Genomic DNA, 20,828 nt, shown 5'->3' with positions numbered 1-20,828 from the left:
TTTTAAAGGCATCTGCAGATTGACCAATATGAATGATTATAAACTGTGTTTTGAACAGTTTTCTTTTTTATACCGCGTTGGTAGTGGCTCACTCCCAAGCAAAAACTCAAGAAATTCCTCGATAAAACGACTCTAAAAGAAAACAGACAACAGAAGAGGTGACACGTTCGGAGCAATGTCCCTTCTTCAGAGCGGTGTTACTGACGAACATATTGTCCTTGGTGATGTTATGTTTTTTCATGCTCAAAACAAATTCGTACATTTTCTGTGGCAAATTTTTTTATCTCTTATAAATGCATCTGCAGAAATTTCAATTCAGGCCAAACTCAAGCGTAAGCCTCCAGCAAAGGAAATGAGTGCGTGAAGGTTTGTAGCAAATGACTATGTATGCAATGCTTAGTGCTGAATGTATAATAAAATGTGTATCGCAGCTTTGTAAATAATGCAAACGAGGAGGCAGTAAAGAACACGGGGTTGTTAGAATGTTAGTTAGTCTCAAACCAAAGTCTTTCATTTAAATAGTTCTCAACCTGCATAGCATTGACAGTCCCACCACTAAGAGATTGAAAGTGCATCAAGAAATGCATAAAAACGGTAAGTTAGAAATGCTTTGGAATACTCTGCAACAACCCCAATGTCCTCACTTCAAAAAGGAACATGAAAGTGTATGCGTGATGTAAATTACGAAAAAATACATCCAAATGACACTACATTCATTGCGGTTGGAAAATGACATACGCAATGACATGACATAAATATAATGAAATGGAATTTAAGGACACATTTGATAAAACAATCATCACATCCGACAGATATCAGCGATCACAGGACATATACATGACCAATCACTGGACACTGACGAAAGGCAAGGCAACAGATTTCCACCTTGGCGATGGACAAAATGGTAATCTCCCTGGGCTCTGTGGCTGGGGTCCAGGCTATGGAGCGAGAGCTCAGAGTGATTGAGGTTCGGCTGAGGGTAGAGCGCTGCCTCCAGCGGTAGAGGGCTGCTGCCCAGCAACCACAGGGGTGACATTGAACGACCTTCTAAGCCATCCACGTGGCAGCTATAAGCTCCTCGCACAGCAGCAGGCAGGTACGTGGGCTGGTCTCTGTCCAGAAGGTAAGTTGATGGCGGGACGGGCGAGATGGGTTTCAGGAGCGGGTAGGATGAATCTACAAGGTATTCTGCATATTGTCTCTTTGGAAGAAAAGGACAGGGCATCTCAATGTTCTCCAGATGACCAGGATAATGGTTTTCTGAAAAGTAGGGGTAAGGGGCTTCGGAATTTTCCCAGATGTATCGAGAAGACTTCCTCTCCGGTACAAACGGTTTGAGCTCGGTTTTGAGTTCTCGAAGAAGTCTGTTGTCAGGCAAACTTCGTCTCCGGGTCTCCCTCCGCATCCTCTCTCGGTACGTCTCGTGCACGGATGACAACGTTTCTGCCCTGTGCTCTTGCCTGCTCGTAGTCTGCAGCGGGGAGGTCAAACACTTCTTCTTTTTCTTGAGTCTGACAGGAACTGGGTTGATGAGACACGCTGCCCTGGCAAAGCTCGAGCGGTCTGGCTGTGCCTGCGTGCGGTAGCTTCTCGCGTAGTTTTCCATTTTCATGGATTTGTAGTTCAAAGGAGAGCTCCTGCTCCTGTAGTAGTCATAGTTATTCTTGTCGTACAAACTCATGAGCGTGAACCGGGCCCACGATGCCGGGCAGTATCCGGTGCAGCCCCCAGAGAGGTGTTTATGTGTTCGCCTGCGTGCCTTCTCTAAACTCTCGCACGATGCGAAGGACAAGCGATCGAGTTCACTCTCCGTGCACACGGACGTCCTGTCCACCAAAACAAATTCACTCAGCTTGGACGCAAATCCATCGGTGTCCGCATCGTCGTCTCTTTCCCTCTCCAATGAGATTTGGTTCACCACAAGTGGTGGTGCTGCCGCGCTTCTTTTGGGATTGACCGCATCACTGCTTGCAAAGCTCGTTTTCTTTCTGGGCACAGCGCTCGGTTTTCGTTCGGTTGATTGCCACTTGCTTTCCATTGCAACCTCACTGTCTAGCAGCGAGTCAGCGGAAAACGAATTTCCCATTCGCCTGATGGAAAGTGTATCGCTTTTACACATCACCATGACAGCCACTGGCGATGGAACAAGATTTGCTATTTTCAGGTTTGGCATAGACTTAGTCCTTTTTATGAATTTTTCAAACTCTGTAATCCTGCTGGTTACCAGGTCCTTCGGCACTTCCTCTGTTTGTCCGCCCTGGTTGGGCAGCAGGCCCATACCGCTGCCCTCGTACCGTTTCACCATGGTCCCAACGCAGCACAGCGACGGAGACGGAGTAATTTGCTGCCGATCGATCTGATGCATGGTCCTGTACAGCTCGGAAAACTCCGGGTCGGTGACGCGCACCTTGCGCTTGACTTTTTTCCTCTTTCCGCGATCCCTGCGGTTGATGTCGCCGATCTCGGCATATTCGTTGCGCTCCTTGGTGGTGAGGTTTTCGGCGCTCTCGGACTTGACGGGCTGCTCGGTCTCCACGCTGTGGCTCTCGTTGAGGAGGTCGTCGCAGCTGTGGGACCGCCGCTTTGCCAGGCCTTGGTCGACGCCGACGTCTTCGTCGCAGGTCAATTTTGACGGCTCGCTTGGCCTATCTGCCACGGTAAAGCGAGAAGCGCCTGGGGCCTCTGCTTCTGCGCTACGGAACGGATGAATCTGACTGCTACCGGGGTTACTAAAAACTACATCACTGTCAGAAAACAAGAGGGCAGATACCGAGTCCCCACCTTCACCATCCACAGGAAGCGTTAGGAGAGACGAAGAGAAGGAAAAGAGCAGTTGACGGCAGAGTTAAGAACAGGATCAGAACGTGAGAGTGCAGCAAACAAGGGGGACATTTCACAACGAGGTCTCTGCAATTGTTGATTAATTATTTTTGAAGAGATAGAGTCATGCAAATTGGCAAAAGTGTGTGTTAGGTCATCCATGTTAATGCATTCAACACATGCTTGTTACGATAGAGCATCTCTTTTATGTGAAGATTAAATCATGTCATTAAATTTGATTACATTTATGTATTTATGTCATTCAATTATTAGATTTTATAAATGCATTTGCGGCAACATTTTATGTACAAGTAAACATTTGCAGACAGGAAATTAATTTGTTAACATGTAGAATCGGAAATATTGAAAAGATGAAAAGAAGAAACATGATATTTCCTATTATCAATCAAAACGATCAACTAATAAACAAAAACATTCAAGTGCACATAAAAGGTAAAGGTGCAGCCCTGCAATTGCTTGCTCAGATCAAAGTTGGCGGAACGCACTCCACTAGAGGGAGCTCCAGCGAGTCCTTCTGAAGGGTATTTGGCCTATTCTTCCCTGCTGGTCAGACGAGACATCTTCGGAGAGATGGGAGTACCTACACGACCTGCCGATCGTTTTACTCTACATATTAAACAAATTATGCGTTATATGTGCTATCGAGGAAGACTATTTTCCCTTGATTTTAATTGTACACATTCACTTCCACCCGAATGAAATACTGGCTGGAAAGGTGAAAATAATGTTTCAATGTATCACGAGTTTGTTTTCGGTGAAATAATATGAAGAATAAAAATACTAAATCCAAGCAAAACAAAACCAACATAAACACCACATAGTGAAGTGATTACTGTATTAACAATCCTTTTGTATTCGTTTCTACATAACACGTTCTAGACAAACAAAATTACATGTAATCCTAACAATTTAGCCTCGAATTATGCCGTGAGCCGAGCGACACGGCGTGTACCAGTATTGAAAGAGAGACGCACACAAGGGGGCACACCCGCTTCATCTGGGGCAACAAATTTAGCTCTAAGCCTTGCAGAGTGGCGCCGATTTGCAATGCCCACTGTCTGGCGCACGCCAACCACACACACGTGCCACTGCTGACATTAACCGCACGGGACTCCCGTTGAACACATCGATCCAACAAGTCACCACGGTGGCTCGGGGGTTGGCAATGTTTGTGTAAACCAATCCATGGGTTGACAAGTTGAGCGGAATGCGTTGAGCGCGCCATGTTTTTCTCCAATGTAGAAATTCCGTGAGTAGGTTTGGCGAATCGGTAAGGCGACAAGCGAAACGAGGCGTTTACAGCAACGTCGACTCGCCACGAATTGCGCGCTCGTGCATGACGCGAAGCGAGGCAGCGCGACAGGGCTCGGCCATCGTACCTTTGGAGCGAGGAGAGAGCGGTGCGGAAGTGATCGAGGGCCTCTTGATGACGCTGCTGAGGCCCTGCATGGGGATGTCCCCTCCCTCCAGCACTGCCTTGTACACCTGCCTCTCTTCCTCCTCACAGCCGGGGGCCCCCACGGGGCTCACTGCCGGCTCCGACTGCCTTCTCACGGCGTAATACCCCGGCTCCATGGAGCTGTGCACAGGGGAAACGAGCACACAAAAAACAAGGGCTTTTTGGTCCGTTGTCCGTGCGCACGACACGGTTTTCGTCTCGTCTCCGCGTGCAAGTCTCCCGGCCACGGACGCTTGCAGAATAGCAATAGGATACAAGTGTGCCAGCGGTTGGTGGCAGCCGCTTTATTTATACAATGCTGTAACAGCTCGAGGGTGGAGGCGTGAATAGATTGCAATTGATGACTTGATAACAATAGCTGCAGTTTATCCTCGATTGTCAACCTACATTAGGGTCTGAATGCTATGTAGGCAAGTGTATGGCGGCTTTAATATGTCCACCTAAAGAGAAAAACATACGATGCAGCTGGAAATGTTTGAATTTTTTGACATCTATTTGAAGAAAAACTCACCGTCAAAAGACAGTGTTAAAAAAAGAAAACTTGGAAATAGATATATGCAATGAAATTAAAAGAATATAATTTCACATACATCGTCAGCGGTTAATGCTTTGACATTAATTCAAAAAACAGTTTTTCATTGTGCCGATATCAAATCATAAAAATCTAAGCAGGCTTGAGCTTGGACAGAACTTGAATGGACAACCACCGTGCACAGAACAGGTATTATAGGCAGCTACGGTTGGTATGTTGCATACACCAGTGGCTGGTCCAGCAAAATATATTGTTGTACTGTACCTTTATGCTCACACATCTACGCTCACCCTTCAACAACCCACACGGCACAGCGTGAAGTACGGTAAAAAAAAACCTCCATGATCGCACAGCGTGGGAGGGCCCTCACCCAGTAGTGGATTCACAAAAAGTGCCGCGTGCACACAGAGACCCAGACAGCTCCATTTCCATGACAATTAGAAAATGAGCCGTGCTGGCTTAATGCTGGAATGGCCCAGCACAGCGTATTTATTGTCCCAATGCTTTGAAAGTTTGGCAGTCCATCCATAAGTGGAGGGAACAGGTAAACTTTATTTTTAAATAAGATTTAATATATTTTTGGGTGAGTTTACACTATCCATCCTGGGCTAAGGTCTATTTTTTTAGTGTTATAAATGAATTCGCCACTGTATTATTTTTAACAAAACATAACCCAGAAGTTGACCTAAGCGAGGGATGCATTACTTTACTGTTGATTTGACAGTATCGAATGGCAGCTCGGATGCTTGCCCATTGCACGCTTCTGATAATCCTTCTCCACTGGCACAACTGAGCCGAGCTAGGCCGCAGCTGTCACGATACACGTGGTTTCCCACTAGCAATTTGATGTGATGAGCCGTGACCAAACTGTGATAATCTGGACTGACTAAAAAAGATAACCGAATCTACCTCATGACCAAGCAGGACCAAGCAGGACCATGCGCAGGGCTAACGACACATGTATCGCATGTGGCATCAGTCACTCCACTGAGGAGTATTAATGATACGGTGTCACCACGTCATAAACGTGCGTATCGACATTGTGTTACATCGGTGGCATAGCTTGGCTTTCTGCAGTAGGGAAACAGCCCGTACCCTCCTTACTGATCCACGATGGTTTGGCCTGGCACAGCCCCGGCGCAGCATGGTTGTGCCAGTGGAAATAGGGTATTGAAGGAAGCGAGCGGATTGGTCATCCTGTTAAGGCCTGTCCATAGCAATAAGCGTCTGGCCTACTGGATCATTGAAAAAAGTGGCAATGGGAACATAGCATTAGCCACGCATTAACAGAATCAAACCAAATATCGTTTTAGAAAAAATGTGTAGCATTCAACTTTTGATGTGATGTGTGAATTTTTTAATTTGAGTATATCAAAAAGATGGGAGTAAAATCACCTCACACTTTCAGCTGCTAAAGGAAGACCTTGAACCTCTTTTTCAGTTTAAAAATATATAATTTAAAGGGGATAATTATTGTGAGAGCACATCAATGCAAGCGACGAATCAACATAATTACAAGCAGTGATGAATATCACGGCCTTTATTGTTATTAAAAATGCAAAAATAAGACAAATCTAAAATATTAATGACAAAATTACCAGACACAAATTTATAACTTGCATGATAAGTGATATTATAATGACCTATTATTTTTTTGTAGTTTCCTTAATGCACTTAAAAACAAACAAAACCAATCTGTAAACAGCTTTACGCATGTGCATGGAATTCTGATGACCACCATTGGTTCCTTCGAATATTCTTTTCAATTACTTTAAGCAACGAAAGTGACAATTGGCTGGAATCCAAGCAATTATCACATGGACAGCAATACCCTATTGGCTGCACTTTGCAATCGAATTGCGCACTTTCCAAAACAGATACAATTCTTCCCACGGAGCCCATTTTTCATGTTTACTTGTTGAGATCGGCTCGTCTTATTTACACCAGCCAATTAAATTGCCATAGATCCTCAGGGAATGTTTTAATGGAGGCTGTTATCTTTATGCAATGTGTTCCTCCAGCCTAAATAAAGATTCTGATTCTATAAACATGCTTAATACTTGGAACTCTGTTCTCCAAAAGCCTTTTACCTTCACACATACCTATTGCAGTATATGGAGAGAACAAAATGCACTCACAGTTTCGCGTGGCTTTTAAGAATCCAGTATTGATGCTGATCAAATAATTAGCACTTGACTCACTCTTTTTAATTAGAATCTGACTCACTCTTCTCATTAAGCTCATTTGGAAGTATAGGGCATTTCACTGCCGTTACGCACATTAACTACAGCTCAGGTTTGATGGGACACATTGATGCAGTCTTATCACTTTTCACGTGTGGAAGGCTTACATACATATACAAATGTTACAGCACACGAAGCAACGTTATTTTTTTTATCTCCCTTTTGCATTACCGTCGTAACATGGAGAATGTTATGCATAATTAGCGATGGGACTGTCTAGACCTGTCTTCTCCACACTGCCATGTTAAATCCAACACACACACACAGCAGTAGCGTGCCTTGAATGGGACATCTGGCCAACGGGGTTAAATTCCACGGTTCATGCCACTTCTAAACCATCTCAGTTATTCTACCATTTGTAAATAGGCGATACAACTCCAATGCAACATTTAAACTCGAATACAAATATTTCGATACTTAATAGTAATACTATAAATGCATTCTTACAGAAATCCTCACCTCATTTTGGTTATCATTGTTACTAAAGCAAATGTATATGCAAAGAATATACAGTACACCATATAATCACACAATATCATAGGTTACGGCTTTCGGAGCTAATTTTGTTCCAATAGAAAATAAGCGTGTGCGTATAAAAGCAGTTTATAAAACAAATGGACTATATAATACATGAAACAAAGTGTCATGCCATCCAAATGCAATGTGTTGGCAAGACAAAAGCCTCCGATAATAGACAACAAAGAGAAGCAAAGGGGGGCTGGGGCATAATCGTCGTGAGTTGTGTAGATGGAAGATACTCACTAGCCTGATTTGTCTGTGGGCTGTTCAGCAGACGTGCTATATGCAGACATCTGAAACAAGAAATGGCACCGGGGTTAAAACTCAATAAAAAAAAAACCAGAAGATACACATATTGCAGGGCGGGGACACTTGCAGCAATGATGCTCGAATAAAAGCAACGTAGTCATCTTGGTACACCCGCCGACGAATGAATAAGCTTACCCACATGATAAAATGCACAGACAGAAACAAAAGCAAAAATAATGACGAAGCAAGCAATGAAGTTCACGTATGAATTGTATTTTACATGTAATGCAAATACAATTAAAACTAAATAACTACGCAATAAACGCCGAATCGTATTAGCTTAACGACGTCGCAACCTGACATTTTCTTAACGCAGATAATTTCCCAACAAAACCATAGCCTGGGCACAACACAATGCACAGGATAAAAACCACAAATGCCGGCCGGCTTTGTCTCCTAATATAATGCGCGTAACGCAGATCCTTTGTTACAGACCCACAAACTGGGCATCTTTAAGCAGCAGCAGCACAATTTTTTATCATTCTTTTTTTTAAAGCCCACCCCCTCCCCTCCTCTCTCTCTCTCTCCAGGCACCACCACAGGGATCACTAACTTACCATTCTTAACGAACCACCACCAACACCACCGCGCATTTCGTCCCATTCATGATATCATCTGCTACGACTTGCAGGGTAAAACAATGGGAGCGTGCGAAAGCACACGCCGACTGCACGGCGAAGCTCATCCCTCGTGTTGACTGCATGCAGCACGACCGTACAGTGCTCCACACACACACAATGTGATCTGCTTTGGGGGGGCAGCAGCGGCTGCTGTGCCGTGAATTCAGATGACGGGGGGGGGGGGTGATTTAAGGGACTCTGAGTGGGGCAACCTCGTCACTTGCTCAACGCTGAGCATTATACGGCGTTTTGATTGTGGGGAAACCTCTGGGTCGGCTATTTTTCATCCACCCCATGACATGTAATGCCTCTTCCCAAGTATATGCTATAACAACACCTACCGGGCACGCAATGTTTTTTTCTCTCGATATTTTTGTAAAAAAAATAACACTATATAATGATGAATATTTACCCATCTTTGTATTTCACTTCCAATTTTGATTTATGTGACTTGGAATTGTCTATTCCACATGTAACCATTATTCTAATTACAAACACAATAGACTTTGTACATTTAATGTATTATCTGCAAGGATTCACACTCAATCAATATGCATACTGTCTGATAAAAAAATCAAATGCAGAGGTTTCCAATAACAACCTTTAATGCTTCCTGTTAAGATAACATACTTTACAAACCAGCTCTCCAACTATCCAATATGCGGGTGATGTTAACAAATAAAATAATTATTTAATGTGACGTGTTTCAAATTATCGCTCATAATACAAATTGTACAATAATTTATAATTATCATAAAATATAACACACTATAGCTATTTAAGTAAAAAAACAAATGTTGTCATTGTTCTGTACATACATTATTTTTTATTTTATTTCTATTTTATTTTTTCACCTACGTGACTTTACCGAAAGAACCAAAGAGTATATATACCAATACCATTTATTAAAGTAAAACAAAATGTCCATGGGCAAAATACTCGGGGCTTAATTTCAGCCAGATCCTGGCTAGCAACGCAGAAAATATGAACACACCTGGCAAATACATCTTGCTTTGGTCACATGCCACCCTCCCAGAATGTGTAGCTATAGAGCGACCCAGAAGATATTCGGTCAGATATGAACCCTGGAAATACTTTAAGTTAAACCTACGCCCACCACCGAGCAGTATAAGAATGAAGGCAGGCGAGTCAAGTCGAATGAGAGTGACACACGAGCCCTTCAACCGATTTCAAATGTTCTTCTCGCCCACGATAAAAATGGGATGGTCGCAAAGAGAAGCGCAAACCGACTGGGGGACACCAGCTGTGCTGCATCAACACCTGGACCTGCAACGTTGCATTGCTGGCAGCCAATATAATCTACCTAAAATCGGACAGCTTACGCCTAAACCCCTGCAGACGCCCTCACCAGTTGGCCCATATCCTCCCCCCTCTTGCCCCTGGGTGTACGTGAATCACGGCCACACGTGTGTAGAGTGGTGCCCAGGCACACGGTGGGGGGGGGGGGGGCTACGTGGGAAGACGCCTAACATTGCATATCATAAATGTGGGCGAAATGTGACAGCAACACAAAAAAGGCGTCGTCTTTTGATGAATTTGTTCCAGCGGGGATATGACACGCGATTACAATGTGTCTCGTGTCGCAGCGAGGGTTTTGAAGAAAATAAATTGCAAACCGCTGAAATGATGTGCTGTATTTTTCATTCGGAGGTCGAGCAGATGATTTCAAAGCAAGTTGAGTTTGAACATTGATATAGCATAGCACTGATGAAGGCTTCCTAAGAACAGCTGAATTAGATGAGTTGTGTTGGTTGCATCAGCAGTGTTATTTTGCTTCCCATCTAGACTTTGTGCGTTAGCCTATCAATGTTACATGACAAACATTTAATACATTACTGAAAATAAAAAAGAGCCACTTACAGTGATCGAATTTGGAAAATGGAAAATGAATAATTTGAAATTAGGGGAAAAAACTATGACATTTAGGAAACTGAAATGTATTACATCTGGCATAAGATTATGAATTAACACAACTCCAGATTAAAATAACTGTTTTAATGGTGTGCATGTACCTTCAATGTGCATTTTTTCCCCTATTTTAAATTTATAATATACACAACACAGTACATCAGTTTGATTTGCACGCTGTCTGTTGTTTTGAAAACCTGTAAATTCAATATGAATCCATGAATCTGCGATGCTTGCGAGTCTGACCTCAAACCAATGCTGACCGACAATGAGAGGAGACTGCATTTAATAACAAAATGCTGAAGAAGCGGTCGCAGAACATTACGATGGGCTTATGCTATGAATCAGCACTAATTAAAGCTTACGAGGCAAAACTTTACACAATAGATTTCTCCTCCACATAACTTACCATATTCGAATCGAAAATCTATTGAAAATAGAAAAAAAAATGTCGTTGAAGCTGCACCTAAACATCTATATTAAAGCCCATTTATATATATAAAAAAAGACAAAGTAGCTTACCAGAATTTATAGAAAGGATCTAGACATCAATAAGTGCAAAACCAACATCATCTTCAGCCATGGCCAATCGACTGCTGGAAGAAGGCCTCTCCAAGTAAAAAAAAGTACAAGCAGCCTGTTATTACTCAGATAAATATGTCGTATTTGCAGATCAGTCAACATATTTAATTTCCACTTGGTTAGCCTGGCATTAGACGGTGAAGGCTGGTCAAATCTTGCCATTACCATTGCCAGGCTCTGTGCATGTAGGTTCAGGCAAGCACAGCAAAAAAGCATGTTAACAATACTCCTGGGTGGAGACATTAATGCTAAACGAGGCCCACCAGCGCAATGGTGCTTGGTTCACTGCAACCTTGAACGTTTGAAAAACATCTCTAACATTAACACACGAAATAGCTTGATAGCACGTAAATACTTATTCCTAAAAAGCCCTTAAGAATTGGCTGACAACTCCCAAGGGAAATTACATTACCTAGAATTTATTGTGCAAGAGATTAAAATGGAAGTAAATTTACGAATTACATTAACGAGTATTTGGTCATATATTATGCACGAGTTTAAACACATTTTGGTACTCAAATGCACAAAAAAATGGGACGGTAAGAATGCAAGAAAATTTTCACAATTTCAGTAAAAAGGTAAAGACTCAGCCCTGCAATTGCCTGCTCACGCCACTATTTGTGGAAGGACCTCCACTAGAGGGAGCTCTGGAAAGCCCCTCTAGGTCATACGTTGGTTCTAGATTTTAAGTTTTCGTGACTGCAAGAAATCATACTCTTTGGTTTTTTCGGTAAAGTCACATAGGTAAAAAATTAAAATAAATTAACTCCAGTAAAAACGCTGTAGCGTATGAAGCAGTTACACCTGATGACGGAGGCTTGTGTTGCTTCCGAAACGTTGTGAGTTAATTTATTTAAAATTTTTATCGACGTGACTTTACCGAAAAAAACAAAGAGTATGATACGTTGGTCTACTCTGGCACATTTGTCAGAAGTCTAGGAAGTGGTGGGCATACCCCCACACGTTACCCCACCACACTTGACCTGCCAATCAACTGTGGTGTGCCCATTCACGCGGCTGCGTGGAGAGAAGCGGGAGGATTTAAGAAACTTGCCCATTGTTTCAACCGCCACGACGGGTGACTTCTGGATTGCAAGTCCATTGTGCTATCCATGATACCACTGGCAGCCCCTTTATAATCAGTACCATGATTGAAATATGATCAATTAAGCCACATTTTTGGGGGTAACTGAATTGAGAAGATAATAAAGATACACATGCAATGAGTAGAATATTGCCACTCAGCTGTGCTTTAACGTGCCACACCATAACAGTGTAGCTGAATCACATGTGCGGTATACTGTACTCTGCAGATGTGGTTGTCCACAACCACATGCTCAGCCATCAGACGCCCAATGTGTCTGGTCAGCAATGCGCTTCTCTTGGAGTAATAACAGGAAACAGATTTCTATTGTCACGGGTGAGGTGGTGGGAAATGGCAGCACCCACAAGGGAAATCCCTCGGCCAGGAAAACATGCCACCAAAAAAAGACTGAGCAACAGCTCCCCCGACCCTAGCCTCAAAAGCAGCGGTGGCGGCTTTTACTTGTGGGAATATATCAGGAATGCAAAACCCTTTTGTTTTAATTCCAAAGCAATGTGTTGTTATTCACTCGTGCAATGCACTTTTTCAAAAGTGCACAAAAATACACTTCATAAAAAAAATTCTGGACAATGGATAAGAGTGTAACATCACAATTTCAAGCCAAAACCATTGATTTATATTTTTCCGTAATTTTTTCCCCCAAACAGCTTTTGGTTGCCATAATAAACTCAACACGATCGATAAAAAGCTCTCACGGACACTCATACAGAAAGCTTTGATGGTGAAATATCTCATTTAAAGCTGAAAACATTTGCAGTTCTCTTTTTAGCTATGAATAAAAATTATGCAATTTTTGGAAATACTTCAGATTTTTTTCTTGGCCTGTGTATGTCACATTTTCAAGCTGCGTGCCACATTCTGCATCATATTGCGACACCTTCCTTTACAAAAAAAGTTTAAGAATTTGCTTGTCCCAACGTGGATAATACCATTGGATCATAACATTGAATGATATACTGTAATTTGTGAAAATTCACCAGTATCAATTTTATTTGAAAAAAAAGCTTATATGAAGGGAATATATATTTATACGAGTATAAATGTGGAGGAATGTGTAGATGCATAAATAAATAATACACTTGATATGACCTTGGTCAGAAACAGAAATCTGAGAAGTTAAAAAGGATTTTTAAGACACGACTGGGTTTCAAGCTGAGCTTCAGTTAACTGTGTCATATAATACCACGGAGGAATTACTGTCTCCCAGTCACCTTCTCATACGCCGAGACAATGTCATGCAACACGTGGAAATGTCGAGTACATCAGAACTCTGCGTATTGCAGGAACTGACAATATACTAAGTGACATCACTGCATACCGAGATTACACAGAGATTCCAGTTGTACCCAACATTACCATAGAGACACTGTCACAACACGTGTCGAATGAATAGTCACATTCTACTTGTAACCTTTAAGAGGGTTACAACAAACCCCCATTTGTGCGGAATCTAGTGCCTTCAAGAGACGACCACTTCGCAAGCGGCATCACTGAACCATGCGCACAGCCTCGCGAAAGGAACGATTTTGCTCTACATTATAGGACCTCCTTTGCCAGTACCAAAATATGATAATAGGTTTTTCCCCTTTTTTCTGGCAACAAAACAAGTGTTAAGATGTTAAAACACCAAACTGAAACCTTTCACAAGGAATCATTAACCACAATGCGTGTGGTCAGAATGCAAACAAAAAACATACTGATAATATATGCATTGTCTTTGAAACTGATTGGTCCACACCAGAGACAGCTGAGCTAAAAAAAGAGAAAAAAATCTATTATTATATTTCTGTACTGGCAAAGAAGGTCCCATGATGTAGATGCTCACCCCGAGCTCTCATTACTCTGATAGTGCACTGTCTTTGGTCTGTACGCCTCTTGGCGTCCTCTGGTCTAACACCATTTGAGACGAGGCTCAAAAGAAAGCTGTCTCTGGTGTGGACCAATCAGATTCAAGGACAATGCATATATTATCAGAGTATTTTTTGTTTGCATCTGACCACAAGCATTGTGCTTAATGCAGACATGATTCCTTGTAAAAGGTTTCAGTTTGGTGTTTTAACATCTTAGCACCTGTTTTGTTGCCAGAAAAAAGGGGGAAACCCTACTATCAGATTTTGCTCTACTCGAGCACAATTTCCCGCAGTTATATTCTATCCACTTGAAAGTTACCCCTCTGCAAAGTTCAACTGCCAATTACATAAACAAATAATATCGACAAAGCTCCCTAGTTCACCCACTGGCATACAACTCCTCTGCTTCACGCTGCCCTGACCTTAAGATCTCCGCAACTGCTTTTACCTTTGATCTGCCGCGAGTACTAAATTGACTTGCCACGTTTACCGCTCACCACGCGACTATTTGATCCTGGGGAGTTGGCAACAGACACCAGGCTGGGGACCCGATCGTACGCATGATTAAACAGCGCGAGCGGCTCTAGCCATAACCACAATCTGTAATTGTGAACACATAAAGAACACATGTCAAATTATATTAGTGCCCATTAAGCTAGATGGATTCCATCAGGCTCGTCACTTGTCTAATTAATAGATATTTAACATTATTTATACAGCGTACGCTGGCTATGAGCACACCCAATGAGAACAAGATCAGGTTATGCTTTGTATGTGCGGTAGTTTACTCGTAAACAAGTATAACGTAAGCATGTGTTGTTTAAATCAGAACTGTGCTTAAATAAGGTGCGCTTCTATCCAGCTTCCATTGTTCAATTTAGTCAGCAGCAATACTTTATTAAATTAAAGACTGATCAACCCAAGTTAGGCTTCAACACAATATCATAGTTGTTTGGTCTGAAAACATTGTTCTTCCCACAGATAAGTTATTGAAGATATCTACAAGCTGTTAACACACCGAGACGCAAGTTCCATGAATGCACATACCACACACTCACAAGTTATGCAACGAGGGGCGTGCTTAAACCCACATTTATGCACACACATAGCCAGTTATAGACACTCTCTCATATTCATACTTTAGATGTAATGTAGCCCAATAAATATTTGGACAGCGACTGAGACGTGACCCAGTCACAGCAATCAATTGATTAATTTCCCATTGTCACGACAGCCACCTTGGATGTTGCAGAACATCTACGTGAACCAGTTTCTTTTTCCCGATTGGCAACAACCACATGGTGGATTTGTGATAACGCAGTAATTAGCACACTAATCTATGAACCAATGACCTTGGTTCGATACTTGGCAAGTGATATTTGAAACAGTCATGGGCCCTCCCCTCTCATAAACCATACAGACCAGAATGACGACATATGATCAAACAACCCCCACAACCAATATGGTATGGCAAGCCTTCATTCAGCAGTGGGCTTACAAAGATGGGTACATTATTAATACTATAAGTAATCCGTTAATTCACCATTATAACTTGTATCCATTCATAATCTATTTATTACTTTTACAAAAAATATAAGTTGTGGTACCCTAACACCACATACATAGAAAAATATATTTGAATGTTAAAGACACCAAAGACAAATTTGTCCCGTATAGGCTTAAGATACTGTTGGGGCAAGTGCTGTTAGCGAGCATCTATGAAGGCCAGAACGGCACACGAGGGGGTGGGTGGCCAGCCCCACACCCAACCGCCTTTGTCTCCCTAGTGGCGATGTTTACACACCGCACCAGATACTCATTTGAGCTTGAGTCGATTTAGGGGCAGCCCAGGACCGGTTCAATAATCGTCACTGGTGTTGGCCGTGAACGGGAATCAAACTCTAGTCGCTAGGTTCATAGCGCAGCTACATATACGTACACATTGGTCCATCCATTGGTCCACCAATACAGCAGGAGGAATGTCAAGATATATTTGTGATTTGTGCTCAACATCGAGAGAGAAAATGGAACGGAAACATTCTGTTTACACGATGGTTTGGCAAAGAACGATACTCCGTAGTTTGCAGTTATTCAACAAAAAGAGTCAAGAAGCATGCCCTATAGCAATGAGTAGACTGCAGGTGAGGTTCCACGATGCATACAAAGCAGCAGCAGCAGCGAAAAGAGAAACAAAACTACGAATGATATTAAGCATTAGAACACCAAGTGCACATAGTTTGACTGTGTCCGACTGCTGTTGTTAATATGACGCGGGCTAATGAAGATAATCTTCCCTGACAAGAGCCTTGGTCAATCGAATACAATTTTACGAGAATTTTGATGTGGTATTGCTACGTATTCTTCGTCTTCTTTTTCTTCTTTCGTACCTTTCGTATGGCTGGTGTAGACGCAAAGCAACAACAACTAGAATTTCACGTTTAGGTGGTCAAGCCAGATAACCGCGTCAGGAGTAGCTGAGTATGGTAGTGTATCGCTGCACTGTCTCTTTTGCGACGTATTAATTAATAAAGTCCAATAGAACGGGCCATTACGCAATGTTACATATTTGATAGGTTACTAGCCGCTGTTCAATCTTATTTTAGCAAAGCGCTTATTGGTGTATATTAGATTTGGTTTTATTATGGATATTGTGTATATACTGTACACGTACAAATGTAGAATTCAAGAATAAAATAATTGCCATCTTGTGTTCATATTTGTATTGTCTTTAAATATCGGTCCATATGCTTTTGACTTTAATATTTCCAAATTGAGAATTATATTACAAGTGGACATACATTTTTACAAGTATTTATCTTTTTTTAAAATCTAAAATCAGGCTTTAGTAGAGAGGGAGAGAAAAAAGCCCAGTTCAATAGCATTATAAATGTATTCTGACTTTATTTGTAAGTTTATGTACATTGTGAATATATTTATGCGCCTATAAATATTATTTTTAAAGACTGAAATCGCTTTAAAATAGATCATGGGTCTACGCTGAAAAATACTACACAGGTTCAACAAGATTGAGGGTAGTAGGTGACCCAGGGTGGATATATATATTACCTGCTTTTCCTGGGGAGGCAGAATGGAACAGTTGCCTGGCGTGTATTCCCAGATCTTTCTGCGAAACTTATGAGGAGGAAAGGACAGATGAGATGAGAGTTGGAAAGGAATAGAGGTACTAAGATAAGACATGCAATACGAGGAGGCATTAGTAACAGAAGCGTCATGCTGGGAGACAGAAGAGACTGGGAAAAATCCATAAATCTGAGAATATACCAGGGTGGCTGTGTGGACGAAAGGAGCCATCCAGGCTTCACTGGTGAATTTTGCATTTGCAACCAGCTAATGAGATGAAATGGAGTTACAGTGCAAATGTGTCACTGTAGAATAAAATACGTGTACACATTTAGCAGGCACACTGAGATAAAACATATAGATCGTGATTGAAAAACAAAATCTATTTTAAACAATAGACAGTTCTAGGCATCTTATTGATATATGTATAAGCCTAAAGGAAATGATAATTGATGATTCCAAAAGATAATATTCATGATGATTTTTACAAATTACATTTAAATAATACAGGATATTTATTGTTTAAATGTACAATTTAAATATCCGTATCATGAAGAAAATATTAGTGAAGTATGAGTGTTTTTTTGTTGTAAAATATGTCATCTATATTGTACTGGCAAATACAAATGTTTTTTTTGAAATATTAGTATTTATCCGACTATATATTTTTTTTAAAATGAGATTTTCTCGTGAGCGAGGATTATATGAAAATTGGCATTACAATCATCAAGCTCATGCCCAATGAAAATAAATGTCATTGTGAAATGAACCTGTCATTTTGCTGACAGTTCTGCAGATGCACAGGATACTGTTTTTTGCAGCTGTAATAATCATAGACTCAGTAAACACTGTAGTATTAGTTAATGATGTACCTCCCCGTATTGCAGACATACTTTCAAAACACTTCCTAATGATTACAAAAGCAAAAATGACCATGATCAATGATCAAAACCAAATTAATTTAATGTTTAAGCTATGGTAAACACAGTATCATAGCTCTCATAAAAATATAAATACACCATCCCAAATGCCTATTAAAATATCTAATAACAAATTCTTCTAAAATATCGAAAATGAATTTTAAATTAGTCTTAAATTCATATTCTCAGCGAGGTTCCTCAACTGCTGTAGGAGAATGTGAACAGCTTCGGCAATTATAGTAGGGTCATAAAATTAATACATATTTCAATGATGGGTTGTCGGAAGTAATACAATATCATGTGCCCACTGCCCAGCTGTGGACATGGAAGCAGCATCATGATTCAGGTTAACCATTCGCATGTGAAGTTGCCAGGACTGAGTACTCGAGTACAAGATGGTCATGCCGGGGGCATTGCGAACATGTGCTACGCAGGACCATTTGTTTTCCTGACCCAGCATACGTAAGTGTGGAGGTGAGGGGGTGTAAAGGCCTTTATTCGTTTTTTTTCCCAGAGCCTGCAACAACACGTACTCAATTCAGGTTGTCCTGACCTGGCATGGCCCTCAAAGAGCACAATGGATATAATCAATTGCAAGCCACAGCAACGGGAGCACAGTGAACTACCCACAACACTGTTACCAAGTCGATTCATATGGATTTGTGCAGCCTCACAATTTCTAAATATCAATTTTGCCCTGACTGCAAAGAACACATCCTATAGAATTTCCAACATACCCATGAGATTATTTTTAATGTCTCAGCCAATCAACCAATTGCATATAAACAGAAGTTTTTTCTGATTTAATAAATGCAAATAGTAAAATATTTATTATGCAGGTATCTCATCAGACAATCAATAAGTTTGTTGTCAAGGAAAACATTGTTTCAATGTTCAACAACATTATGTAAAATCATGAAATCACTTTTAAAAAACGAAGCCTGATAAAGCCAGTGCCGTGTATATTTAAATTGTCGATTTTTATCACACCAAGCGGCATTTTTAAATTTCTCACAGTGATATGATCTCAGTAAAAAAAAAAGTAGAAATTAAATGAGTGCGATTTAAAATTATTTTGAAAAAAAAGGATTCATTTCACACCGCGGCCTTCGAATATAGCTGCGTGAGGAAATAAAATCACCCATGGAATGATTTTCCACACAGCGGTTAGACCGATAATGGGAAGGACTGAGCCACATTAGATGAAGACAAAGCTGAGCCACATGAGATCACACGGTGCTGATTTGCCACTAGTAGCGTGAGATGGTTGCCGTGATCAGAGCAGGCCCATGATTCAGCTCAAGACACCCACTTACCGGCCTTTGGCCAAACTCCAGTTCGGCAAAGAACTTATACCACTCCTCGTTCTGAACGTCTATCTCCTCCATACTTACATAGCTCGGCTAGAGGATGCACAAGTGAGAAACAAGCATGACACAGGAGGGAAATTTTTCAAACAAGAGAAGGAAAAAGGAAAATTAAAATCCTGATACAACATTGCCATTGGACAGAGAGGACCACCATAATTCAGAATCTCTATAGGGAAGAACTGCCAAAAACAAATGAGAAGAGTGAACACTAAAATAAAACAAAGTAGATTAATTTCCTTTCAGTGAGATATCTAAATATTAGGTATACTTCCAGACAACAGTTTTACACAATTTCAAATTCACAGTACTTTGTGATATAATGCAAAAGAACTAGCCCGCAATGTACACAATTCACATGGGTTTAAGGAATCAACTTTTCTGGTCACCCAGCAGTTTATTCAGGAAGTAAACTTACTCTGCGTGTCATTCCTGTTTCCCTTCCATTCTGTCTCTCCACCTGTTCCTCCTCCTCCTGCACAATCTTTCTTGTACCCACTGCTTCAGGCCCTGTTTTCATTCGCTCGCCTGCGTTCTCAGCTCGTCCGTCTGAACCCAGCCTTCCATAGGCCTGCGGCTTCTTCACTGGGAGCTCCTGCCACAGTGTTTGTGGCTCCTTCACCATCAGGCCAAACGTGGTACAACATGCGGAAAGAAGAGACATTGTGCTTTTTTTTCCTGTCCCGTGTGCCTTGCCGTGCAGTTGAAAAATTGTACCTACTCAACAGCTGTTTAACTGTCAGGCGTTTGGCTCCCACTAATGCACAATTGTCATTTCACTCAAAAGGGTATCACCTGCTCTTCATGCATAAATAAAAAATCAGCCACTTGTGATCTTGGCACCCATTGTCTGGACTCGTCATGGATAGAGCTAATATAGGGGCCATTACTTCATCAACAAATGGTAAAATGACAAAAAACAAGGAAATCAATATCCGAATGACAGTCCAGAAAAGTTTTAATACAGCCTAAAGTTTGAACATAGGAGAAGATGCTGTCACAGCAGTTTTTGTTATTCACAACTGCTCATAAAAATGTCAGAGCAGTTAATAAACTTGGAAAACACCTCGGTGTAATTAAAAACAAATCCAATTGACTCAATTAAGTAATAAATTATCTCCAATTATGTCACTCCCATTCGCACATTAATAACATTGATGCTAGTAGATAACACATTAATTAATATTATTCTCCTGAAACAGAAAACATTATTTCTTGTATAAAACAAAAGGAAAATTGTGTATTAGTCATGCCAGGCAGGCTTTTTCATGAAAACAATATCTGGGCACAAGGTCAATTATGCCCAATTATGTTCAGAAAATAAAAGATATATACTTTTTATGAAGTTATTTTGAAATTTAATTTTTACCTTCTCATTAAAGTCACACAAGTGAATTTATGAATACAATTCAACATTTCTAAGCATTAACTTTGAAGCTGAATCACTTAAAGAGTCCAAATAACACACTCA

General features: G+C 41.2%; 1 protein-coding gene across 33 annotated transcripts in view; it reads right to left on the bottom strand.

Annotated features, from left to right (window-relative positions):
- Nucleotides 1-20,828, bottom strand: part of SORBS1 (sorbin and SH3 domain containing 1) — a 137,664-nt gene that overhangs the window by 23,433 nt on the left and 93,403 nt on the right. For 29 of the 33 annotated variants that reach the window (XM_061565168.1, XM_061565164.1, XM_061565161.1 and 26 more), the window contains 6 exons: nucleotides 19,776-19,973; nucleotides 19,307-19,393; nucleotides 17,056-17,121; nucleotides 7,838-7,887; nucleotides 4,221-4,420; nucleotides 886-2,781 (listed from right to left, as the gene is read on the bottom strand). In XM_061565168.1, the coding sequence (XP_061421152.1) occupies nucleotides 886-2,781; nucleotides 4,221-4,420; nucleotides 7,838-7,887; nucleotides 17,056-17,121; nucleotides 19,307-19,393; nucleotides 19,776-19,973 (2,497 nt within the window). The remainder of the gene's footprint in view (nucleotides 1-885; nucleotides 2,782-4,220; nucleotides 4,421-7,837; nucleotides 7,888-17,055; nucleotides 17,122-19,306; nucleotides 19,394-19,775; nucleotides 19,974-20,828) is intronic. The other 4 variants (XM_061565171.1, XM_061565195.1, XM_061565176.1 and 1 more) reach the window with 4 other exon arrangements.

The sequence above is a fragment of the Lethenteron reissneri genome, chromosome 34 (assembly GCF_015708825.2).
Source record: "Lethenteron reissneri isolate LAM-NWPU_2019-01 chromosome 34, ASM1570882v1, whole genome shotgun sequence".
NCBI classification, from domain to species: domain Eukaryota; kingdom Metazoa; phylum Chordata; class Hyperoartia; order Petromyzontiformes; family Petromyzontidae; genus Lethenteron; species Lethenteron reissneri.
This window is presented reverse-complemented; position numbering and strand designations above follow the sequence as displayed.